At 39.3% G+C, this 27,286-nt stretch overlaps 1 protein-coding gene across 3 annotated transcripts in view; it reads right to left on the bottom strand.

The window, feature by feature from the left end:
• Positions 1 to 25,488, bottom strand: part of cpsf6 (cleavage and polyadenylation specific factor 6) — a 32,318-nt gene extending 6,830 nt beyond the window's left edge. For 2 of the 3 annotated variants that reach the window (XM_033038148.1, XM_033038147.1), the window contains exons 1-10: positions 25,366 to 25,488; positions 18,892 to 19,110; positions 16,672 to 16,775; positions 16,236 to 16,381; positions 15,225 to 15,407; positions 14,838 to 14,894; positions 11,542 to 12,043; positions 10,416 to 10,531; positions 9,147 to 9,300; positions 6,676 to 6,876 (exon numbers count right to left, since the gene is read on the bottom strand). In XM_033038148.1, coding sequence (XP_032894039.1) covers positions 6,681 to 6,876; positions 9,147 to 9,300; positions 10,416 to 10,531; positions 11,542 to 12,043; positions 14,838 to 14,894; positions 15,225 to 15,407; positions 16,236 to 16,381; positions 16,672 to 16,775; positions 18,892 to 19,110; positions 25,366 to 25,425 — 1,737 coding nt within the window. In that variant the 5' untranslated portion in view covers positions 25,426 to 25,488 and the 3' untranslated portion in view covers positions 6,676 to 6,680. The remainder of the gene's footprint in view (positions 1 to 6,675; positions 6,877 to 9,146; positions 9,301 to 10,415; positions 10,532 to 11,541; positions 12,044 to 14,837; positions 14,895 to 15,224; positions 15,408 to 16,235; positions 16,382 to 16,671; positions 16,776 to 18,891; positions 19,111 to 25,365) is intronic. The other variant, XM_033038149.1, reaches the window with a different exon arrangement.
• Positions 25,489 to 27,286: the final 1,798 nt, after the last annotated feature.

Here is a 27,286-nt window from a genome sequence, read left to right as displayed (position 1 = left end):
CTGCAGCTGTGAAATAGGACAATCTTGTTTAATCAAGTTAAACACTCATGAAGTAGCTTATCCAATGTGTACAACATGAATCGATCATTACACTCAAGAGCAATTTGCAGACATTTATGTGCTCAATATTTCAACGCCACATGCATAGTGCACGAGGAACTCAACAGGAAAGGTAACATCTGTGGAGGGAACAGACAAGCATGAACTTTCTTCAGACTGATTGGAATAGTGGGGAGAAAGCTGGGCAAAAAGAAAGCGGGCAGGACAAAGCCTGGCAAGTGATAGGCGGGTACAGAAGAGGGGGAGTGATTGACAGATGGGTGCAATTCTTGACAAAGGCTGGAGGCGAGATGGAGACATAAAGGTGTCAGATAAGGAGAGAAGATGAGTGAAACATTAAGATGGAGAGAGGGATATTGGTGGAAGGGGACAGGGAGATGATAAATGGGAAACATGGAACAAGGGAGACGAGCATGGGAAAGAACAGGGTGACTGGGGATTTGGGAGAAGTGTCAGAGTAGTGGGGTGGGAGATGTGATAGGGAGGTTATTACTTGAAATTGAAGAATTCAATGTTCATACCTTTAGGTTGTAAGCATCCCAAGTGGAATATGAGGTGCTGTGCCTCCAGTTTGCATGTTTCATCTCAAAGTTTTAACCCTAGCCTTGACTATTGCCAGCTACCATTATCTGCTTAAAAGAACACCACCATCGACAGCAAGTGCTCAAAATGGAATTTAAGACAAATGTTTGTTCCACTTTCCTTTTGAGATGGTGCTCGGAGCTTAGATGTTCCAAATTGTCCTTCTGATCAACTTTTATCTCACTCATCTCATTCCTCAATTTAGGTGTATATAAAGTCTAGCTGGTAATTGTGTAACCCATCTCCAATGGCATTTTAGCAGCCAAACAGACAGAAAAGCAAATCTAACGGCAAAACAGATCAGAAAAGAAATGAATGAATCAAGCAATCTGTAGACCTTTTGAACATTAGCCAAATTCTAGTTATTTGACCTATGTTAAATACTAAAGTACGGTATATATATTTTAAGTCCATTTCTATCATATCGTATTGATCCTGACTTCGAAATAATTTAAACAGCTAATGCCCAATTTCTTGACAAGTGGCAATAATTGCCAACAGATTTGAAGGAATTCCATGCGATGATGAGGGCTTAATTATGTAATAGGGCAAACATTAAATGTCACAATCTCACAGAACAGTTTTTATTTATACCACCCTTATTTTAATCCATGCTGGAGCAATCAACTTTTGGGAGATGGTGATAATGCAACATGCTGAAAGTAAACTTCCATTAAATGAATAAACCAATGTGTCAATCTACATCCAACAATTTTTATTAAGTGCACAATATTGAAATATGGAAAATCCATGACCTGGGATCTTAAAATGGGAAATAAGGTCTCATGATGATTGTATGCGTGCCAATCAAAATTTAAAAAAAATCAAAATTAAACTATTGATTCCAACAATGAAAATAATAATCAGATCACCAGCATTTACAATGCAATCTATCATGAGCAGACCATTAAAGACAGTTCTAAAATTCTTCAGATAGACATATACAACGATTCAATCACTTACAACTATGACTGCGTTCTAGGCTATTAGTATTTTTGGAGCTGTTGCAAGACATTTAAAGCTTTGATTGCAATTATAAAGAAACAAGCATATATCTTTGTTCAACAGAATACAGCTGATTGCAAACAGCTTTCGTCCTCATTCTAAGCAAATTTTCCAGTGAAACAAGGTTGGGGACAAGTACAGATTCAATTGATTCAGCCAGTTTAAAAAAAAATTAAAAGCAAAAAATCCAACTATGATCACAAAACAATGCAATTAATTTCTATTCCACCATAAATTGCATTCAACCCAACCAAATTAAGATTCAAGGATTATCAGAACATTTGTAATCCACAGATAAAATTAGGAAGCAACCAAAAAGGCCAAGAACATTAGGATTTTGATATTTAAAAAATGACAAAAGGGACGATTACTGAATTTAACTTATGACCACATTCAAAATATTACAAAGCAATTTTTCATGCCCATTTGACAGGTCATTTTAAGCAAGACTATACAGGCAACAGTAAAGCAGCTTACAATGTTTACAGAAATCACATTTTTTTAAACAATATTTTGCACAAATCTCTGGCTTTCAAATCAGTGTGGATAATTTTTGATGCAAATTGCATGTCTTATTTTGTATTCAAAACAACCATTGGTATCCCATTTATTTTTTATGACATGCCTAAATCGTTGATAAAGATGAAATAGAAATTTTCTGCAACTTTGTGAAAATGGCACACTACAAAACGGATACAAAAATCCTCAGCAAACTAGACAGGTTTTCGAATTTTGTTCAAAAAAAGGCATTTGATACAAGCATATCACGAAAAGGTACAAATTGGGATGAGCCCAAAGTGTATAGATTTAGACATTGAAATCCCTGGATAGATGAAATGAATTACCAGATTTTCTAAATTAAAGGAATCAGATATTTTTTTGAAAATTAGATCAGTGAAGATTAAATGAGATTTAGCCAACTAAAGGGAAGCCATGTTTTCATGGCAGGACAACAGCAACTGTGATTGGAAGTCCAAAAGGGATGCAAAAGAATGAGGTGCAGTGTAAGATAGAGAAAATTATGACTTCAGTCAAGATCCAGCTTAGGAGCTCATAACATAATAGAAAATCAGGACAGGTCATGATTTATACATTTCACACTGTGATGACTGTGTGGGTAAATACACAGTATTCAACCTTTGTTCAGAGCACCAAAGTTCAAGTTATACATAACTACAGATACTTGAATTTAAGCACCATGAAAAGTTAGATCTTTTGTGAAGAAAAATAAATGCAACAAATATTAAAAAACTCTTAATACCTAACCTGTCCTCCAGAATCCCAATAAGCTACTTATTACATGGCAAGGAGCAACTTTTGTAAAACTGAAATGGGGTTAAATAGTACCATTGTATTTACAACAAAAAGTTAAATTTCTGAATTGTTATACTCAATTACCTCATGAATTAATGAATTCAGGTAACTGCACATTTATGAAAATATAGTATCACCCATTTTTTACTGACTTGACACTTCATGCTGCTTTCGCAATTCTTTATGGCCCCAAATATGTGATACAGCAACTTTTTGAATCCCTTCTAAAGTAGGTGCCACAATGCAATTACATGACTTGTGTTGCAGGTAATTTACAGGCCAGCCACAGTGAATGTAGGAAATATCAAGCAGCTAAAACTACCACGTGCAGTTTTTCACATTTTAAAAAAATATAAACCATGAATTGTAAATAAGAAATGAACAAAAAATGGATATTGTTGCTTGCATATGTAAAATGCTTGGTTTCTGGTATTTTAGCTTTAACGCAGCAAAACATTGGTGCACAATTAATATTCAATATTATTTTCATTACAGTCATTCTTAACTGAAGTAGCAGCATTGTCACGCAGGAAAAGTTCCTTAACAAGCATTCAACCAGGCTTAGTGTACACAAGTATTAGATAGAAACAATTAATTGTTACCATATTACAGAAAAAATGAAAATTATTTGTAAACTGGTATCTATCCTGCAAGAGAGACGAATCTTCTACAGGGCTAAAATTGAAGAGGGTGAATAACTGGCCGGCAGACTTAAGGAATAATAGGCAGCAAATTAACAGCCAAATGTGACAATATGAAAAGACACTGTAGATTTCATTGTTCTCATTTCCCTTCACTGTGGGTATAATATAAACCTTTAAATCTCATGCAACCAAGCCAAGTAAGCAGAAGCAATCAAATCCAGAACCCAATTTCCTGAAATGTCCTGCACCAGAACCTTTAAAATAAACTAATTTAAGTGATACCATTCAATTTTGATATAAACTATTATTGACAGTACGTTAATACTCAAGAGTATTGAATAATCAGATACTATGAATTTAGTAAAATGGAATACCTTAAAGTGAAAAGAACCCACAAACTTGAATGACTATGAATGTAACTCTAATAAGGAAAATATATTTTTTGCCTTCACGATGTTAATTGCACTCTGCAGAGTACAAAAGATAATTACAACTTAGAACATAGAACATTACAACAAAATTTCATAAAAGATTGATTAATGTGACTATGGTGTATAAGTGAAGTAACAATAATTTACATATGAGCAATACATACAAGCAGTCTTCACCAAGGTGCCTTTTTAAAGATTATGCCAGGAAAAAAATCCAAGCAGGGGTTGTGATTATGGTATGATCAGTAACACTACACTCACCAACTTCAACAGAAAAAAGGTTTGATCAACTCTGCACAATGCATAGACAATTCATAAAATTACACCTTTATATGCAGCGTTGTGTTAAGTGAGAGTCTAATATCTGATAAAATCAGCATTATCAATAATCTTAATACAGAAACTCTTCAGAAGTTCTAACAAGAGCGTTAAGAGTGTCAATAGTTTTGTCATATGCCCCGAAACGGAACTATGAATTTCTTACTTGCAAATTCTTATTGGCAGAAATACTGCTGCCTAAATTTGCAAAATCTCTCAAAAAAGGGTACGTTACTCATCAATTTCCAATAGGACTAGCAAAATAGTACCAATAGGACTAGCAAAAACATTTAGGTAGCCCAAGATTGCGTTTAGTTTTCATTTAAATCTTTTAGCTGAACTCCCAATAAAGTTACCCACCCCCCAAAATAAACTGGAGGTATTCCACAAATGCATCAATCAGTTTACCTGTAGGATAAATTTGTACATCATCCTGCATCCATCCTGTTATAATACTCGAGAATAAGGTTTAATTGGAATGCTATTGACAAAAACAGTAAACTTGGAAAGTTGCAGACTGCAAAACAGCATTAAACAAAAAAGTGTCCTGTTAGCCAATATTTTGAATGCAAGACAATTTGTTTCAAAAATAACAAAACCCCTAAATGCATCATTTCTCAGGCATTAATGTGTGCCACAAAGATGAACAAGGAATTTGCCACAAAGCTCCTGGAAATGCTATTGACTGGTTGCTCGCAGGATAACTAGATCTCATTTTCTTTTCCCATCCATGTGTATTTCAGACCACAAGCTTCAAAAATGGTTGCCCTAGAGTTTATCAATGGACCATTATACATATTGTCCATAGATCTAGTTAGAATACCAAACAATACAGCATAGGAACAGAGCTTCAGCCCACAATGTCCAAGTCCAAACATAATGCAAAGATATACCAATCTCATCTGCCTCAAAATGAACGATGCTCCTCCATATCCATGTGTATATCTAAAAGCCTCTTAAATGTCACTATCATATCTGCCTCATTACCACCTCTGGCAGCAAGTTTCAGGCACCCGTCACTCTGTGAAAACAAAAATTTGATCTGCACATCTATAAACTTTGCCCCTCACACCCCAACAGCTTTCCCCATGAGTTTTAGACACCTCCACCATAGGAAAGGGGTTCTGCCTGGTCTTTATCTATGCTTCATAACTTTATATATTTCTATCAGGTGTCGCCTCAATCGCTGGTGTTCTAGACAAAACAATCCATGTATCTCCAACCTCTCCTTGTAGCTAATACTCCCTAAAACAGGCAGTATGCTGGTAAACCTCTTCTGCACTCTCTCCAAAGCTTCTACATCTTTCTGGTAATGGGACGACCAGAAGTGCACGCAATACATCAAATGTGGCTGAGCTTAAAAAACCTTATTCCTGAGGTGAACGTATAAAAATCCATAAATCAAACCTGAAGTTTTTATTTGGGGAAAGAACTCAAATTGTAAAAATTCAGAGATCACAATTGCAGAAAAAATTAAAATTCAACTCAAATGATTTTAAAATGCGCAGATCAACTCATCATACTTTACACCATAAAGTTAGACTTCAGTCCACAAAATTACTTCTATCCGATGCATTCCTGCAATTTAATTAATTTGATCTGCAGGGTTTGCTTTAGAAATGTTTAAGGACTGAGGGAGGTCAGAGTGCCAGTTGCAGCTAGCATGGAGCCAGATTCCCCAGGTACAGTTTAAGATGATCTGGACCAGAGCAGAAGAGACCTAATACTGCAGAAACATGCAACATTGTAATTAATGTAGGACCATCTTTAGAAATCCCATGGAACATGGTTTTCTGATTGCAATTGTTCCCCGCTAGGAGTGAGGCCAATGAACGTTAGCAGTACTACATTTATGTGCAGCAACTTGTGCATAACCCACCTCTATTTGTTGGAAATGGCACTGGAGACAAAATGAAAGGCAGTACGAATGTAAAAGTAAATAATGCCATTATTTAGATTTATACATCAATCACCATGTTGCCCAATCTGTGTCATTTGAAATTCTGAAAGAATACAGGTTGCAATGTATAACACAAAATTAAGTTACAACAGGAATAGAATGTGTGAATCAGTACACAAAAGACATGTTTTTTTAAAGAACGCAATACTGACCTATAAAAGTATAAACATAATTAGCAATCAGAATATAAGACAACCCATAGCTTCAAAAATACTTACCAAAATTCCGTGCTAAACAGCTCGTGACTTTAAACAGGTTTTTATTTGAAAACCACTGTATAAAAATTACTTCATATATCTGTTTTAGAAAAAGGTAGAGAAATAAAAATTACTTTGCCCAATTACAAATGAAACCAACCCACCTTTTTTAACGATGACGATACTCCCGTTCTCTGTCCCGCTCTCTGTCTCTGTCTCTATCTCGATCACGATGCCTTTCCCGCTCCCTGCTTCGTTCACGGTAATAGTCATCATGCCGATCACGACTTCGCGAGCGTTCTTTGTGGCGTCTGCTTTTCTCTCTTGATCTGCTGTGGTCCCTCTCTCGTGATCGCTCTCGTTTTCTAAAAGACATTTATTTACTCTTTAATGGCAACGGTTTCAACAAATTCTACAATATCTAGTGCCAAAAACTGTGTACTCACCCCTTGTGCTTTTCCCACTTATCTTTTGATGCAATGTGGGATAGGTTAAGTTGAAAGCCTTGCTGCTGCAACCATCCTGCAAAGCAGAGCAAGGCCCAGACCTCTGCTAGTGGATTTTGAAAGCCCACCCCAAATAGCCTTTTGATGACACACTGCTGTCAAAGTCTTTTGAACTATATTTAAATGTTAATGAAAAATATTTATTTAACTTAAAATGTTTTGTTGACAGTAATGGTGCTGCTGTCTGTAATACAGGTTCGACATAAGTACTGGTTTACAGACACTGCAGAACTTTAAGACTCCCTCATCTCCAATGTTATTGAGTGTTCAAAATATGGCTTGTAGCCTACATTTTATTAATACAATTTCATAAAAACTCAGCATAGATATCTTCAGACTTTTCCTCCTTCACCCATTACACCAAGCAATTAATTATCCTCAATTGCTCTCCCCAAACATAATCCCACCCACCATCCCTTGGATCATGTCACAGCACTACCCACAATCATTTTCTCCTGGTTGCTCGAACTGTACTTCCTAAACCACGTATTCCTGGCCTTGGGCAAAAACTCATAAATTCACTTGCCTCCATCTTTGATGACCCCATCACCATTAAAACCATCGATCTTTCCCTCTCATCCTGGCCACTCATCCCTACTGAATTTAAGCAACACTGCCTCAAATGGATCCAACAGACTTAGTTGGTAGGAATGAACTGCTGGTTTAAATCGAAGGGAGACACAAAATGCTGGAGTAACTCAACGGGTCAGGCAGCATCTCTGGAGAAAAGGAATGGGTGATGTTTCGGGTCGTTGCCACATGTGGATAAATCATAAAGCTCCATTGGACTCTGCTTATATTAGATTATCCAACATTAACAATGCAAAATCAAACTACTTTCTCCTACAGCATCATTATTACCTCATCCATCCAATCGCATTCGCACCACAGGCTGCTTGGTCAGACTAAAATCACCTGACTGGCTAACACTTAACCCTTCCTTCTGTAAACGACAAGAACAAATTTCTAAAATTCCCTCGCCCAAAAAATATAAATTTTTACCAAGTTTCTTTCATATCACTCATTTTCTGGGCTCATCTAGATCAAAAGACCAATTGATTGACTCTACTCCATTTAAACTGTTCAACTTTCTTTGCTGGCCCTCTTGGTACATTAAGATTGCTAATATTTGCCTATCATCAAATCCTGCTTACCTTTGTTAAAACCATGGTACAAATGCAAGTAGTTCTTGTTGAAATTCAGTCATATTTTTCAGGATTAAGAATTTCTCGGTTACTTTTCAGTTTAAGCAAAGAACAATCATAAATTCACATTCTAAAATAAAACATACCGCATTAACAAAACTCTAAGAGCACACAAAATAGCCGTAGGCCATACGGAAAGCCTGCTCTGGCAAACAAAAACATTACGGCTGATTGGTGAACTTGTCCACTTTTTCACCAGATTCCTCTCTAATGCCTAGAGTCTGAACATGTTTTTCAGCCGTTAACATTACTGAACAACCAACCATCCAAGGTAAAAATTCTGCAATCTCAGTATTCCAACCTGAAATAATTAACATTTGCTTAGTGCTAATTGGCTTTGCCCTTATCCAGTGTCTAAGTCCCTAGATCAACATCACAGCTAGAGAAAACAGCCTCTTTCTATGCTGGAAAACTCTACTGACCGCATAGGATACAGATAAAGTATGCGAGCTAATGCAACTGGTCTAACTAAAGTTATTGCAATTACAGAAGAGAGTAAACAATTGCAATAAGACCTCACGACCACAGCTAAACAGCGACAAAGAGAATAAAAATTAAACTTATTTTTTCCCCCCAACAAAATCAATGCAGCAAAAGCAATTTCACTTGTGTTCAAAAAGGAAAGCAAATCAACCAATGACTCGTCAAATAGCGATTTTCGTTAATGCTCCCTCTCAACATTTGCCGTGTTGTAAAGCAAAGCAAGTAAAGTTTCTCCATGACAAACCATTCCACCCAACTTTCGGGAAGCTTTGATCTACATAGTGACAACTTTGACAAATTATATATTACATTTCACTTATGTGACAAAGTGCTATTGTACTATTAACCTAAATTAGTGTCAAGATAATCAGATATTTTCTATTCTGATGGGTCAATTGCATGAGCTCCGAACTTTAATAAAGATGGAAAATTATAACCTACCTTGACCCAGAGCCATAGGATTTTGATTCTATCCCATGAAGACAATCTTGCAGTGAACTTATGAGAACTTTGCAACGATCATCAGCAGATACTTTAGACTGCTTAATCAAAGAAATTGCAGTAACCAGAGTTTCAATAGCACTTCCATAGTCACCTACAATTGAAACAAAAAAACAATTAGACCATTAGAATTGTTCAGAATTTGCAATAAATTATGCAGAATCTGCAATAAGAATACCAGTGAAGTTTTCACCATTGTTAAAAATGGGGCACCAACATTCAACTATCTTCTCAAGAACAAAATATAACAGTTAAATGAGGAAATCTAGGCAGGATTTTTTGACAAGGCAAAAATTGTAAAATTCAAATGAAGGTGAAACTTAACATTTTACTTGACAGAAAAATGCAATTGATTTTTATAAAACAGATCATACCAATGCAAGAACAGATTCATTCTGCATGGAGTTCATTTCATGATGTGTAAGCGTTACGCCGAAGATGTTTAAAATCTAGTTTTCCCTTTCAGGCAGCTGATCAGAAATCTTTAACATGTTTTGTTGATCTAATTGATAATAACAGCACTGCCAGATGCAAAATACATCACATATAGAAAACACAACAATAACTCATGTCAGGAAAGGCCATATCTGGCCATATCTCTGTGAGAAGAAAGCAATTTCTATTGCTTCACCGCTGACTGGAAATAGTGGTCATCAATTTCATATACAATAACCCCTCGCAATAATGGACCCTAGGAGGGGAGGTTTGGTGTCCATGATTGCCGGTTGTCCACTATAAACCAGTGAGGGGATGTAAAGCTTATCCCAAGGCCAGTAGGGATAGAATGCAGTGTTGGGAGGGTTAAACAAGTGTGAATTCACAGGCCGGGAAGCCGCAGAGCCCCCAGCCCCACTCGCGGTGCGCCGAGGACGGGCCCAGTGCTCTCTCTGCCCCCATGACCAGAAGCACTCCACGTGACGCCAGCTCATTGGGTAATCTGGCAAATATGGGGCGGCGGTGCAACATGCCATCTCAAGACCTGCTATATCAAACATACCCAAATCATTCCAAAGCACAATGAAGATTATGTTTCCTTTCATCTGAATGTGTCCACTTAAACAGAATAAGAAGTCAATGCAAGTTCACATTCATACATCCAGGTGAAATAGCCAGCATTCATCACATTTAGTACATCATAGGTTGATTTCAATGTTGATTTGTTTTAGAACAATGGAGTGAAGGCAAGAAAAACAAGCTGTTTCAATTTACCAGCACTAGCATCTGACACAGCCCTTGATATTGCACTGCTGGAAATCGCTCTGTTTCGATTCATGATTTCCTCAAATTCTGCTTCACTGAGTGGAGTCCTTGAAGAATCCATGTCTCTGTTTCCAAAAGGAAAAATGCAAATGTAGATTCACATCTTTAAGAACAACTACAAAACTCTTAATAACCTAAACTGAAATAGGACATATTATAAACATCTAAAAACATTTCCAGGTGAACTACCTTATATTCATCAAATTCTGATAACTTGCTCGCTTTCAAAAATAATGAAATGACAATGCAAAAGTTATGAGGACGATGAGTTTCTATTCATCCATTAATTACTGAATATCAACACTTGTGTGACAACACCACTTCCTGCATAAGTTATCCTCGTTGCTGAGCTATGGTCCCACCAGGTTTGAATACAGTACAATCATTTTCTTGAGATTGGATTCTTGCTGTCTAGATATTTTCTAATGTTAAATGCTGTTTGAAGGAAGGTACTTCTTGCCACTTCTTGCGACATAATGCAGATTATACATTCAGTACCCTACCAAAGGAGCTCTGTAGAAAGATGATGGAAGGTCAGAAGGGTCCCAACCTGAAACATCACCTATCCATGTTCTCCAGAAATGCTACCTGACCCGCTAAGCTACTCCAGCACTCATTTTTTTAAACCAAAAAAAGTCTATTAGTTTTATCAGCTAGGCATTTTCTCTTAAATTCAAACTAACTTTGGCTTCAGTTTATATGGTAAGAGAACATTAATTCCCCCCCCCCTTAAAACATTTCAATTTCTAAATGGTGAAAGGCAGCCAGTTAAGAGCCAAAGAACGCAAGGAGTCAAGCTGAGCTGAAATGAAAACCACATCTGCTGGAATAGAAATTATGACATATATTCATGAATTATTACTGCATTTGCATCATGTATTTTGTCTCAAAATGGAGCTAAACCCATTAATTAACTTCAAGAGTTACCCACAAATACATGTTTGAACTAAATGGTTTGCTACAAACGTACTCAAAATCTAATCGTCTTTTCCTTTTCTAATATTTCGCATCTCAATTAAACTTTGATACATTTGTGCCCCCCCACCCACCCAAATAAAGCATGCCCAATACCTACCTGCCAGCAGGTCCATAGTCTCCTCGGTCATATGGTGGGGGGCGTCCATACGGATCCGATGGAGGAGGCCCACGACTGTCAGATGAAGGAATTATATTATTGGCCGGTGGTGGGAAGAAAGCAGGATTTACATGAGGCGCTGGAGGAGGTGCACCTGGAGGGGGCCCAGGAAGATGTGGAGGTGGAGCAATATTAATAGGAGGGCCAAGTGGGCCTGGTGGACGTAGGGGAAAAGGACCAGGTGGTGGTGGAGGTCCTTGCTGAGGAGGAGGGGGACCTGGAGGAGGACCATAGCCTGGAACAGGTGGAGGAGGACCAGGAGGGAGCGGTCCCATTGGCGGTTGCCCAAACGGTTGTCCTGGAAACAGAACTGGAGGTGGAGGGCGATCACCACGATTTGGTGGCCCACCTAATGGAGGAGGAAGACCTTGTCCAGGTGGAGGCGGACCTGGTGGGCCTGGTGGGCCAGGAGGACCTGGAGGTGGCCGTGGCGGACCTTGCCCTGAAATAAGAAAGCAATGCATTTACATTCAAAGAATGATATTAAATCTACATTAAAATAAGATGGCAGTTTAACTTAGAAGACAAATTAAATAATTAACAATGCCATTTTATTGGAAATATAAATACAGTCACTTTTCCAATAAAAAGTTCTTGCATGGTATTTAATGTCAGTAAACATACGTTGAACAGAGACACAAGGGATTGCAGATGTAGGTTTACGAAGAAAGACACAAAAGTGCTGAGTAACTCAGTTGGTCAGGCAGCATCTCTGGAGAAATAGGATAGGTGACATTTTGGTCAGGATCCTTCTTCAGACTGAGGACGTATAGGTACAGGTGTTTCATCACCTACAGTTGCAGGGCAACGTTCCAAGAGAGGGTGTGGCTTGAGTGGAAAAGAGATGAAATTAATGAACCAAGGAGTTGTGGAAGCAGTGGTCTCTGCGAATGGTGGGGAAAGGGTGGATGTGACTTGTGGTGGGATCAAGTTAAAGCTGGTAGGAACAGTGTGTTGGATGAGTGGCTGGTGGAGTGAAAGGACCAGAGGAACAACAAGTATTGGGGGGTTTTTAATCCCTGTAAGCAATTCCATCAAAATGTGATTAAGCAGCAATAATGCTGATTTAATTTAAGCCCAGAAAATAAACGATTTAATTTTATTTTGTAGGATGTGGGTGCCAGTGCATGCCTTCCCCACCACCACTACTCCAAATTTGGCCAAGCAAAATCAAAGCCATTTAAAAATGTATTATATTGGTGGATCTGGAGTGAGATAGTGAATAGTTTACTTCCTTGAATAACATTTGCACAGTTGGTTACAATTAATTACTTGAATTTAAGTTCTCTCAATAATATAAATTTTAAACTCATGCCTGCAATCTAGATGGTCATCCAATAACAATCTCTAACCACTATATTTTTACACCGCCAACATTTACATTTTTTCTAAATTGAGTATAAAAAGGTTTGAAGGGTCAGTCAAACTAAACGAATCATACTAAAATCATACCCAAACAGAAAACATTGGAAATATTCATCAGATGAAGTGACTAGCACCTGAAATGCTAACTTTTTTTTCTTTGCACAGATGCTGCCTGATCTCTTGAGTGTTCCCAACATTTCTTGCTTTTATTTCAGGTTTGAAGCACTTGTAATTTTATCCCCCCCCCCCAAAAAGAACCAGATGCTCAGTGGCACAGCTGCTGCCTCACAGCGCCAGAGACCCAGCAGGCATGATATTCACCTCCAGAAAAAAAGTAGGAAGTATTGTCTAGGTGAAAACATTTTTCCTCGTCTCCGTTCTAAATGGCTTACCCCTTATTCTTAAACTGTGGCCCCTGGTTCTTGACTCTCCCAGCATTGGGAACATGTTTCTTGCCTCCAGCGCGTCCAAACCTTTAATTACATTATGTTTCAATAAATGACTTCATACAGCTAAAAAAAAAATATTTACAAAATGAAATGCCTCTTTGCCTAGCATTGAGATGAGAAAACTTTTTCACCCCGAGTTATGAATTTGTGGAATTCTCTGCCACAGAAGGCAGTGGTCGTCTCTTTCAGCAGCACCGCAGTCTCCCTTTCTGAGCTCACACCCACTTCTTCTCACCTCACCTATGCTCACTTCTCCTCACCTACACCTCGACTAATCCCCTTGCCTCAATGATACCTCACTACCAAAGCTCCTCATCCCTAAACCTCGCCTCGACTAAACCGTACATCACTAAACCTCGTCCCTCAAATAAACCTCACACCCAAACCACACCTCAACTCAACCTCCCACCTCACGACTAAACTACACCTCACACCTAATCAGCGCCTCGACTAATCGCCGCTTCTCACCCGCTCCCGCTATTTATAGCTCCCCCCTCCCCCTCCGACCGTTGACGGCGCCTCACGAGCGGAGCGGCTCCAAACAGGGGAGCGGGACCGAGCACGGAGATGCCCGAGAGAGCCGGTGGGAGGGGCGCACTTGCACCGACATTGAGCCCGAGCCCCCACGGCAGCCGCAGCCCCTCCCCGCGGGAGCGAGGCAGTGATTAGTCGAGGCGGGGATTAGGTGTGAGGTGGAGTTTAGTCGTGAGGTGGGAGGTTTAGTTGAGGCGGGGTTTAGTCGAATCGAGGGATTTAGTCGAGGTGAAAAATCAGATTCATTTCTAGGAAAACAAAAAATCGGAATTCCAATTAAAATCGGAAGAATATCATGCCCGACCCAAGTTCCATCATGATCTCGGGTAGTGTGTGGAGTTTGCACATTCTCGCTGTGACCATGTTGGTTTCATCTAACATCCTAAAGACATGCTGATTTCATAGGTTAATTGGTCTCTGTAAATTGCCCTCAATATGAATGGAGTGTATGTAAAAGTGAGATTACAAAGAACTGGTGTTTACTTGAGATTAATAGCTGGCATGAACTCGATCGAAGGGCCTGGTTTCATGCTGTATCTTTCAATCAATGATAACCAATCCACTTGGACATCCCTCATTTCTACAGCTCAGAAATGATCACAATTGGATCATATCAGTTATTATGGCGTTTACTAATTTACCAGTAGAAATGGAAAATCAAATCAACCACAGACATTAATCGGGCAAAAAATGTCAACTGAGTAACATAAAGCCCAAGAGATGCTTCAATAAGCCCAATTAGTTCATTACACCAATATACAAGTGCTTCTGCAACAAATCTGAAAAAGAGAAAATGCTGAAAGTACTCTATGTGACAGTCAGCATCCATGGAGATAAAAAATAGTTCATATGAATTAATAAAGAGCATCAATGTGAAGCTTTTTTTACCTCTCTCCATGGATGCTATTTGCCCTCCCGGGTATTTCCAGTATTTTCTAATTTCATCTGCAATATGAAGAATAGGTGAATGGTGATAAAAGTGAAACACATTAACATATGCATGTAATTGATATACTTGACACATTTAAAACGGAGACAGATAAATAGGTTAACTAGTGGGGAAATGGGGTATGAAAACATCAGTAAGCAGTATTTAGAGCGGGTGAAAGAAATTAAATATCAAACTGATCTGTGGAACAAAATTGCTTGCTTTCACACAGGATAATGTGCAAATCTGTCATATTTGAAGAAAACAAGAATTCAAAAAGATCTGGACATTAAATAACATGTGACACTTTTGCTGGTCTGCCCAAAATGTAGGTAAATAATATATACTTTGATATTCGCCAGGGAAAGGAGGCGGTCCTCCTGGTCCAGAAGGTCCTGGGAATCTGTCCCCACCAGGGCCAGAGGGTGGAAAGCGACCGCGTCCCCTTCCACTTTGGGAAAATGCTAAGCGACTGTTCAGTCCTGGAGGCCCAGCCCTGCCCTCACCAGACATTTGACCAGACTGAGTAGCTGTAAGAAAAAAAACTATGATTTGCACTTAAACACAGAATTTAAAAATGAGTACCATAAGTAGTTAATATTTTCCCCAATATGCATTAATAGCAAATTCAAATAATCTTGTACAGGGGTATCAAACTACCGGCCCGCAGGCATGATGCGGTCCACGAATGGGTCCAATGCGGCCTGCAGGATGATTTTGCCGATGCCAGGGCGGGCTGCAGCTATCCCCAGTGCTGGATCGGGCCACGTTCGCGCGTGCACGGCGCAATCCGGCATGCATGGTCGCATTTTGCCCGTGATATGAAGTAAGTTAAAATGAGTTTGACACCCCTGACCTAGTACCTGCTACCTAACCCTACAAATGCCCTTCTGTAAAGTTAAGAGTATTTGGGAACATCCTGCAGACAGATGGTGGCAAAAATCTATGCATGGAAGTAGATTTAACATAAATGCATACCAACTGTTTACCCAGAAAAAAAAGGATTTATGTATGTAACAACAAGTTTATCTAGATATTGTTATTTTATAAATTTGTTTTCAGAAAATCAGAAACTTAAAAAAATCATTGACTTGCTAATTTATAACTGGTCAAAACAAGTGCTGTCATATCAGTATAGAAGTGCTTAATTTAACATTTCAGGAGTTTAACATCTAACAGAGATTTCTGCATAATTTTGCAGAATTCAAAATTCAGCAGCTTGACAAATGTTAACAAGCAATCCAAGTAGAAAACATATTACATTATATTACATATAACACAGAATAACCAAATATACAAAGTTACCATCTCAATACGCCAATCATTAAATTTCCCTGTACATATTTATATATTCTTACATTTCCGAGACTGCATTTCAAATTGACTCAGTGACTGTTTATTGCAGGGTGTGACAATAGGATTCTGTCCATGCATATCTCGTTTAGGAAGCATATCCATCAGTTTTTTGGATGAACTTTCAGATCCCACACAAATAAGTGCAAATCTAGTTAAAAACAAAAAGATAGATAACTATGGATTTATAACTATTAGTATTTTACAAACATCCAGTGACAATGCAGACATTAAATATTTGACAAATCTATAAAGTTAACCAGTTTTCTAATTGAATTTTCCTGTTCACTTAAGATTGTCATTACCACAGATTTCTGATGAACATCTACTATGTAAAGTCTAAATCACTTGCAGTTTAATCACTTACTGCCAATTATTTGAAAATATCAAAATAATTGTCATTGTTCTACTCTTAGCCAGCATAAATTCATGTGCTCTCACCCTTTAGACTGCCCATTAGCTCGATTTTCAAAAAACTTTATCTCCAGAACATCAGTAATGCCCATTGAATGCAGAGCTTCAGTCAAATCCTCATCTGTGGTCCACTGTAAACAAAGCATAGAAACAAAATAATCTTGAGGACACTTAGTGCCATTATTTTTGAATGAGATGCTTGGTAAGTAAACATGGAGGGATGAATACCCAAAATACAAATAGACTCATTAACCAATACAAATTAACTCATTAACCAATACAAATAAACTCATTAAGATTTTGCTTATCAACATAGGATATTTTGTGACCACAAATGGGACTCTAGGATTGTGTTGCCAGGGTTGAGGCTGCCTATGAGCAGCTGGAGAACATTCTCAAGGGGGTGAGCGAACCTTCTGAAGTCATGTACATTGGCACAAATAACCTAGGGAAATAACCTAAAAGGGATGAGTTCCTGCAGAGAGAAAATAGGGAGTTAGGCAAAAGGTTAAAAAGCAAGACCTCAAGGGTAGTAAAAAAGTGCTGGAGAAACAAAGTGAAGAAATCTTTCAGCATTTTGTTTTTTGCAGACGAAGAATCCTGGGGAGTCAAATGTTACCTCCAGGGTAGTAATCTCTGGGTTACTCCCAGCGTCATATGCTAAAAAGGGTAGGAATAGGGTAGGACAGATTAGTAGGTTGGGGAGTTGGTGCAGAGAGCAGCGATTTAGAGTTTTGGACAATTGGGATCTATTAGACAGGTACTTTCAAACGTTGATTGTGTAGGCAGTTTTCAGGCAAAGAGTAATCTGTCAAATGGGAGGCTTAGTTCAAGGTCTGCACGTTCCTAAGAGGCTGGCAAGAGTAAGGAACACAGTATAACAAAATATATTGAAGCTCTCGTCAGAAAACAAGAGAGGTAGGGTTCAGGTAGCTGGGATCAAGCAAAGACTCATTGTGAACAAAGAGTGAAAATGCATACCTCCAGATTCAGGGATCTTTTTCTTCCCAGCTGTATTCAGGCAATTGAACCATCCCAACCACAGAGAGATCCTGAGCTACCATCTAGCTCATTGGAGACCCTCAGATCATCTTTAATCGGACTTTATCTTGCACTAAACAATATTCCTTGTATTCTGTCTCTGCACACTGTGGTAGGCTTGATTGCAATTTTGTATAGTTTGTCCTCTGACTGGATAGCATGCAACAAAAAAAACTTCTCACTGTACCGTGGTACATGTGACAATAAATTAAACTTACTAATTAACTTGGATGGGCACCTGCTGGCAAAGATAAGTTGGGTCAATGGGCCTATTACCATGCTCTATGCCAATTTTGCAATGACCAATTTGGGGCCATCCAATATTCCGTACAATGTCTTCTTTCATCAATCTCATCACGCTGTAGCAATGGCCTACTTACTATTAAGCGTCATAATTTTAACATTTCCATCTTGCTTTCAAAGCCCCTAATCCATTCTACACTTAATGTTCTTCTGTCATCTCACAAGACATCTGCCCTCCTTCAATTATGCCCTCTCATTCACCCTTTTAATTTAATCTCTCCAATACAGATGGCTGTGCATTTAGCCTCTTATGCAGAGCTGGAAACATTTGCCTCACTCTTCTCCAAGTGTTCTTGTTAAAACCAACTGCCTGATTAAGTCATCTGTTCAGACCCGTACCACTCTCTGGATCAAAAAGAATTTTCAGCATTATTGGTTTGGTGCCTTTTTAAAAATATAACACTCATGTGAAGCCTCTTCAACATTTCTGCGATGTTAAAGGCACCATATAAATGGAAGCTATTGCTGGATCCACACAACATACTGATGTGCAATGAAGCACAAAAGTGTAGATCCAATATTAATCTTCTAAATGGTCTTGCTAATCATCAATAAATAAATAAATAAACAAGCAAATGGATAAATAAATATCAGGGGTGGGGCTGATATGCAATGATACGCATGTAGTCAAGGAAACCTAAAGAATCAGCATCAGAGAAAAACAATGGGAATAACCTCCATTAGCAGAATGAATTAGCTTTTACATTCAGATTACGGGCATGATTGTTTGCAATGGAAGTAATAGCTCATTACCTGACAGAGTTTACCAATCTATTTATGTTCTGAAACAGAAATGTGTTTATTTCAAATAATTGACACCAGCTTCAAAAAAGACATTAGCAAACCAAGATACAATTGTATAATAAAATTAGAATAAAAATAGAAACATGTATCAATGCTTACCCAAGTTAGATTTCCAATATACAGAGCTATTCTCTTGCCCGTATAAGTGTAAACAATATTTGGACCCAATGAGTTGGACGTTTTGCCACCATCCTCCGAAACAGATTGTGGTATACTATCCATGTAATCACGATCCTCAGGTGCATCGCCATTATTGGCAGATGGTGATATGACATCATCATATAAATCTATCTGATCGTGCCCACTGTACTCAGTCTCCTAGGTAAGAACATAATGAGAGTTTGCAATAAACATTGATATGTTTATTGACATGAACAGTCATGATTAAATTAAAAGTTCGGCGTGCATTTAAATATAATTTGTTCTGCTGGAATGAAGCAGCTTATCTGTAGCACTTTCAACAAGAAAGCACACTCAAAAGATAATACTGTGCCAAAAACAAACACTGGGGCGCAGCGGTAGAGTTGCTGCCTTACAGTGCTGGAGACCCGCGTTCGATCCCGACTATGGGTGCTGCCTGTACGGGGTTCTTCCTGTGACCTGCGTGGGTTTTCTCCGAGATCTTCGGTTTCTTCCCACACTCCAAAGACGTCCAGGTTTGTAGGTTAATTGGCTTGGGTTTGTATACTTAGGACAAGTGTAAATTGTCCCCGATGTGTGTAGGCTTGTGTTAATGTACGGGGATCGCTGGTCGGTGCGGACACGGTGGACTGAAGGGCCTGTTTTCCGCGCTGTATCTCTAAACTAAATGCCACAGCACAATAAGTAGGTGTGAATACCAAGATATTAAAACTCGTCATTATGGGCCACACAATGCAGGCTGTACTTAAAAATATATTTATGGTAAATGGGCACTGGCTAGGGCAGCATTCATTGTCCAATTGTAATTTGAATGTTTCCAAAATGGGATTAACTGTGAAATTACCTTATTAAATTTGCCTGCAGTAGAATTTCTACAAGACTAATAGCAACACACCAAATCACAACTTGAAATTCCTCTCTCTTTAATGAGTCCAAATGCTACAAGAGTAATAGAGGAGAAACTAAAAGAGGAGGGGCATACATATTTTTTTTTCATTAGGGAGAACATCAGGCAGTACTCGGGATATTTCATGGGGTCAGTTCAGTAAGTGAGTGGAATTGAGAATTAAGAAAGGGGCGGCCACTGATAAGATTGTACTACAGGCCGCCCCCTTGTCAATAGGAATTAGAGGAGGAAATGTGTTGGGAAATCATAGCTTTCCGTATATCAACTGGGTCTGGCACAGTGCCAAGGGCATGGATGTGATGGTATTCGTTAAGTGTGTTAAGAAAGATTTTCTCAATCAATACATGTGGATGGCCGATTATAGGAATTGGGACATCATGCTGCAGCTGCTCTAGATGTTGTCAAGGCCACAATTAGTGTATTCTGCATTGTTTTGGTCACCCTGGTGGAGGATATCATTAAACTTAAAACATTTAAAAAGTAATTTTGGTAATTACTAGGTCTTGAGGATTTGAGCAATAAGGAGACTGGATCTTTTATCACTGAGCATAAGAGGCGAGGGATGACCAGAGAGGTATGTAAAATCATGAGGTGAAAACATAAGGCTAACAGCCAATCTTTTCCCCACAATAGAAGTGTCAAAATTTACAGTTGGTTTACGGTGAGGAAAAAGATTTAAAAGGGGCCAGAGGGCAACATTTTCCAGAAGGTGGTGCATAGATGAAACAAGTTGCACATTATGTGGTAGAGGTGGGTAGTTACAATATTTAAAAGATACTTAGATAGCTGCATGGATAGAAAAGGTTTAGAATGAGCCAGACAACTGGGACTAGCTTGTTTAAACTACTTGAATGGTATGAAATAGTTGGGCTGAAGGGCCCATTTCCATGTTGTATAGCTCTATTAACTATCACTGGAAACAGTTTATACTACAAGATTTGAAACCCTAACAAATGTCATCCTACCTAACTCCAAAGATAAAGAACACAACTTATCCATTATTTTCGCATAATTGGAATTACTTATTTGTAAAACCACTGGTTTCCTTCTTTCAAAATTTCTGGAATATATGAAATAGAATCAAGCTTGTATTCTTTATTGATTTAATGTCACCTTACTTGTACATGTCATGCTTCTGATTATATCCAGGATTCATTATGCTTTATCAAGTACTTGCCAATTTGACTGTCATTGCACCATCACGGGTCGCTTTCATATTATATATGTAATTATGCTAACTGTAGCAATGATTTTGCTCATAAACAGAATTTGTACCTTATCAGAGCTAACAAAGTAGAATGTTATTGTTACAGGAATTGTAGCACAGTGGCGCTGCTAGTAGAGCCACTGCCTCACAGCGGCAGAAACTTGGGTTCAACGCTGACCTCACACGAGGTAGCACTTTCTCCCTGTGACGGAGTGGGTTTCTTCTGGGTGCTCTGATTTCCTCCCATATCCCAAAGACACATGGGTTGGTAGGTTAATCGACTATTGTAAATTGCCCCCAATAGGTAAAAGGGTGATAGAATCTTAGAGATATATGGGAACTTTTATAACAAATCGGATAAAATGCATAATTAGTGAAAACGGGTGGTTGGTAGTCAGTATCGACTGCAGGCTGTTTATATGCCCTCTCTCTTTGACTATACATCAAGTAACAAATTTAACTTCAAAATAACATTCACTTGGAACACCAGAAGCAACATTGAATCAAAGACAGAAGCCCATACAGTTCATTGTGTCAACATCAAAAGAAAAAAAGTTTAATCCCACCTTCCAGCACAATTCATTCCCAGTGTAGGAAAGAACTGCAGATGCTGGTTTAAATCAAAGGTAGTCTGACGAAAGGTCTTGACCAGAAACGTCACCCATTCCTTCTCTCCAGAGATGCTTCCTGTCCTGCTGAGTTACTCCAGCATTTTGTGTCTACCCACAATTCATTTCCCTCCGAACCAAATTATTTATCCACTTTATTTTATTAAACTCTTCCTCCTTAAGTGTGACATCAGTATTATGTCCCTCTTTCAGCCTCCCATAAGAAATACAGTGCCCTCCATAATGTTTGGGACAAAGACCCATCATTTATTTATTTGGCTTTGTACTCCACAATTTGAGATTTGTAATAGAAAAAATTCACATGTGGTTAAAGTGCACATTGTCAGATTTTAATAAAGGCCCTTTTTATACATTTTGGTTTCACCATGTAGAAATGACAGCAGCGTTTATACAAAGTCCCCCCATTTCGGGGCACCATAATGTTTGGGATGCAGCAATGTCATGTAAATTAAAGTAGTCATCTATAGTGCTTTGTTGCATATCCTTTGCATGAAATGCCTGCTTGTAGTCTGCGATTCATGGACATCAGCAGTTGCTGGGTTTCTTCTCTGGTGATGTTCTGCCAAGCCTGTATTGCAGCCATCTTTAGCTTATGCTTGTTTTGGGGGCTAATCCTCTTCAGTTTTCTCTTCAGCATATAAAAGCCACGCTCAATTGGCTTCAGATCGGGCGATTGACTTGGCCACTCAGGAATTGGCCATTTTTTAGCTTTGAAAAACTCCTTAGTTCCTTTAGCAGTATGTTTGGGATCATTGTTTTGTTGTAGAATGAACCGCCAATCAATGAGATGAGGCATTTGTTTGAACTTGAGCAGATATGATGTGCCTATACACTTCAGTATTCATTATGCTATCAGTAGTTGTATCATCAATGAAGATAAGTGGGCCAGTACCTTCAGCAGCCATACATGCCCCGGCCATAACACCCCCACCACCATATTTCACAGATGAGGTGGTATGCTTTGGATCTTGGGCAGTTCCTTCTCTCCTCCATATTTTGCTCTTGCCATCACTCTTCATCTTCATCTCATCTGTCCACAAGACCTTTTTCCAGAACTGTGGTTGCTCTTTTAAGTACTTCTTGGCAAACTGTAACCTGGCCATCCTATTTTTACGGCTAACCAGTGGTTTGCATCTTGCAGTGTAGTCTGTTTTCCTGTTCATGAAGTCTTCGGCGGACAGTGGTCATTGACAAATCAACACCTGAAGAGTGTTTCTGATCTGTCAGACAGGTGTTTGGGGATTTTTCTTACAGAGAATTCTTCTGTCATCAGCTGTGGAGATCTTCCTTGGCCTGCTAGTCCTTTTGCGAATAGTAAGCTCACCAGTGCTCTCTTTCTTCTTAATGATGTTCTAAATACCCTGTAGTTGATTTTGGTAAGCCTATGGTTTGGCTGATTTTAAGAGTTTCATTCTTGTTTCTCAGTCTCATAATGGCTTCTTTGACTTTCATTGGCACAATTTTGGTCCTCATGTTGATAAATGGCAATAAAAGTTTCACATTTGAGATAACCAATCGATTTCCCAAGCAATAAGAACAATTATAATTAGTTCTTGCTTTAACTCCCTTTGAAATGGTTAGCTGAATTGACAAACAAATTTTCACACCAGTCAAGAGATATACCATAGGGCAATGTTTAGACAACTAATTCAACCAGACACTTATGCAATTAAATGGAGTCAGAAAACATTGGAACCATATGTAAAAACAGTGATGGAGGAAGTCAGCAGGACATGGACAAATTACATTTTGAGTTATGGCCTTTCTTTACACATGCAATAAAACAATTTTCAGAAGTTTGCCACTAAAAGCACAAAAACAGAAGATGTACCATGAACAGGTGACTCTAATGGTCAATGAGAAATATAACCACAAGGTATTAATGTTTCACATATAACAAAAAGCAAAAAAGTTCAATTTTCAAACAGCACTATGCTCTCTATCCCCAGGAAAACACTAAAAAAGCTTTAAAATTCAATATTTATTTCTACTGGTCAATTTCCTGCTCCTGTACAAAAAAAATGATTGATTATCTTTACTCTTTCAATCCTTGTATTCAATATTCTGACAGAGTAATATTCAATTTGGATGCACTCAAAGAACTTTCAGAATGTGTAGGAAGGAACTGCAGATGCTGTTTTAAACTGAAGATAAGACACTGGAGAAGGACTGGGTGATGTTTCAGGTCAAGACCTTTCACCCAACTGCAAAGCAATAATGTGTTTCTAACATTTGAAATAAATCAACTTTGAAAATGAAGTAAGATTCAAGAGAGTTTATTGTCATGTGTCCCAGATAGGACAATGAAATTCTTGCTTTGCTTCAGCACAACAGCATAAATAAATACAGAACATCAGTGTGTCTATATACCATTGAATATATATATATACACACACACATAAATAAGCATATAAAGTGCAATAGTCTATTAAAGTTCAGATTTTTGTTTGAGTTGAGTTTAGTAGTCTGATGACTGAAGGGAGGAAGCTGTTCCTGAACATGGATGTTGCAGATTTCAGGCTCCTGTACCTTCTACCTGAAGGCAGCACAGATGAGTGTGTGGCCAAAATACCAAAGTAAAACATAATTAAGGATTCAGTTAATTGTGCAAGTTTTTCAATATTCATCCTGAATTTATACTATATTTACATTAAAATGCCAAATCAAGGATTAACATTGGACATTGCTTGTGGCAACTAATGAGAGATTCAAACCCGGGTCATCCCAAAATACTCATACGACCACTTTATCTGAGACGGAAACGAAAACAGTTAAGCATGCGGCGGAGGAGTAAGCCCCCTCCCTCCCTCCGGGGGGTGGGGGGCAATATGTACTATTTGCAAGGACAATCGTAGAGTTTGACACAATTGTTACATTTTTGAAGCAATTGACAATTTGGAAAAACAACATAAATCAATTAACTTAGACTAAGAAATGTAATACTTAACTACATTGATGAGTAACATCAAGTTCGCCCTAATATCAAATGTGAATGTAGCGCAGAATATAGGGGGGGAAGAGCAGTTTAAAAAAAATGGCGATTCAATTTATTCCACTTTGTTAATTTAAATAAAAAAGTTTTCACCCTATGTGTGTGCTCCACCGAGGGTTTGGGCGAGCACTGTGTTTTGAGTGAAGATACGCAATCACTGGCCGCCTCCCGCTCACCGCCGCCATGTTCGCATGTTTTGTTCTCTCAGATGCGCTTCGAGTGCGCGGTATACCGAGACGAAGCAAAACCAGGCAAGGAAATTAAACCCGCGGTCATTTAAAAAAAAAAGACAAACAGACGCTAAAAACGGCCGCCTGGCATAAAAATTAACCCGTTCCCCGAAGTTCTCAGCCTTCCACACAACGCTGGGCGGGAAGCCGAGCGCCTAGGCCTTGCTACTGGGGAGAAGAGGGGTCGCGTAGACAAGCTCGGGGCTCAGATATATGAGTGAAAGGGCTGAATGAGCACCTCCGCTGCATGGTGCACACACCACCGGTGTCTGTGCGGTGACAGCCCGGGCCCACCGTTCGGGGGATACGGCAGCCAGCTCCATTTTAACCCCGCTCCCCTTCCCGTCCTCGTCTCTTCCCACCGCCTCCTGAGGCGGTCGGAGACCACTAGGACGCCGCGTCGTCCCTCCGGCTGCTCCCAAATGCGAGTCACGCCGCTCAGATCGCATGGGCTCGACCGCCGTTACCTGATTGAACTCCTCGCCGACATCCGCGTAGATGTCGATGTGATCCACACCGTCGGCCATTTCGCCGCGTCTCTACGCTCGAGCGGCCGTTTGAAGCGAAGGGTCGCCGCGCCACTTCCGGAAACAGCGCCGCACACTCCCGCCCGCCGCGCTCGGAACTGCAGCCTGCCCCCGCGGGACTCATGGAGACACGAGCAACTGCAGATGCTGGAATCTTGATGGGAATAGTGTAGTATAGTATATCTTTATTGTCATTTTCCTGAGTACTCACATACCCAGAGGAAACAAAAAAACGTTGCTCAACCAGTGTCCATTCAGTGTGCAGTAAAAAATAAATAGAAATAAAAATACATATATCATGAACAAATTAAACACTCTACTCTCTCCTAAACATCAACAGGCGTTCCGATCGGCAGCGGCACGACAGTGGCTCTGCTGCAGTGTGTCCAGGTTGGTGCGCAATACTTTGGCAGGGGGCAAAGTCAGTTTATCAGTCTTATAGCCTGCGGGAAGAAGCTGAGGAGCATTCTGCTGGTTTTGCAGCTAATGCTCCTGTACCTCTTCCCAGATGGCAGGATGGAGAATATGTGATGCGATGGGTGGTAGGGGTCTTTGATGATGGAGATGGCTCTGCTGATACATCTCTTCCTGTATATGTCCAGCAGGAAAGGGAGTGGAGCACCAATAATCCTGCTGGCGGTCTTCACAATCCTGTCTAGTTGGTGCCGTTCGTACGCCTTGCAGCTCCCGAACCAGGAAGTGATGCCGTAGGTTAATGTGCTCTCGATTGTCCCCCTATAAAAAGTTTGTATGTGTGTAGTGGGGAGACCTGCTTTCCGTAGTCTTCGGAGAGGGTGTAGTCGCGGCTGGGCTCTCTTGACCAGTGCTGTGGTGTTGGTCATGGACGTCAGGTCATCTCACAGGTGGAGTCCTAGGAACTTCACGCTGCTGACCCTTTCCACAAGAGTATTTCACCAAATCTCACTTTATATTCGTACATATATTACTCCGAATTGCATGAACTCTAACTTGAAGAAGGATCCAGACCCGAAACGTATCTATCCATGTTCTCCAGGGATGCCGCCTGACCTGCTGAGTTAGTCCAGCACTTTGTGTCTTTTTTTGTCAACCATCGTCTGCAGTTCCTTGTATCTACTCTAACCAATCTCCTGTTTAGGACCATCTTGGAGATCTTCTGTAAATTGAAATACACATGCCCACTTGTTTCCTCTTCCCATACTCTACTAGACATTCAATTTATTTTCAAGATCCCATATTTCAAGATCCCATCTGTAACAGCTCTTGAACCACGTCTTGACAATTGCTGTGCTTCTGTTGTATGTTGCTCCTGCCAGTTTTTACCCACTTCATTGTACTGTACTGCCTCGGATTCAGACCCAATAACAATGAAGGATCAGCAATTTTGTTAGTTTTCTTTCAAATTTTATTTAGGCCTATTTATTAATTCCTTGCTTATCCTTTGCTGAATTCTGTAACACTCCCAACCCTGAGGTTTTCTGCTTATTCTGACAATTTTACTTTTTTCCCCGTAGTTTAATATTGTCTTAAATTTTCAAGCAATCCATGGTTGTACCACTTTTCCTGTTATCATTTTGTCCTACTTCAAGATATACCATATGGACATCCTGTAGATGTGTTTCTTTTTTTATACTCACCATTTAACCCTGTCCTCTTTGTGAACAGATAATTGTCAACAAAATCATTTAAAATGTTGTTGGAAGCAATATCAAATAGCACTTGCACCAGGAGTCTGCTTACCTCAAAGCTGGAATCATGAAGAAGACATGTTAGTTTAACTTCTTCCTTAGAAGGTTCAAGAGATTCGATATGCCTCTGAATACTGTAACAAACATGTATCAATGTTCTGTAGAAAGTATCCTGACTGGTTGCATAATGGCCT

Source organism: Amblyraja radiata, chromosome 19 (assembly GCF_010909765.2).
Source record: "Amblyraja radiata isolate CabotCenter1 chromosome 19, sAmbRad1.1.pri, whole genome shotgun sequence".
NCBI classification, from domain to species: domain Eukaryota; kingdom Metazoa; phylum Chordata; class Chondrichthyes; order Rajiformes; family Rajidae; genus Amblyraja; species Amblyraja radiata.
The sequence above is the reverse complement of the archived record's forward strand: the minus strand, read 5'-3'. Positions and strand labels throughout refer to the sequence as shown.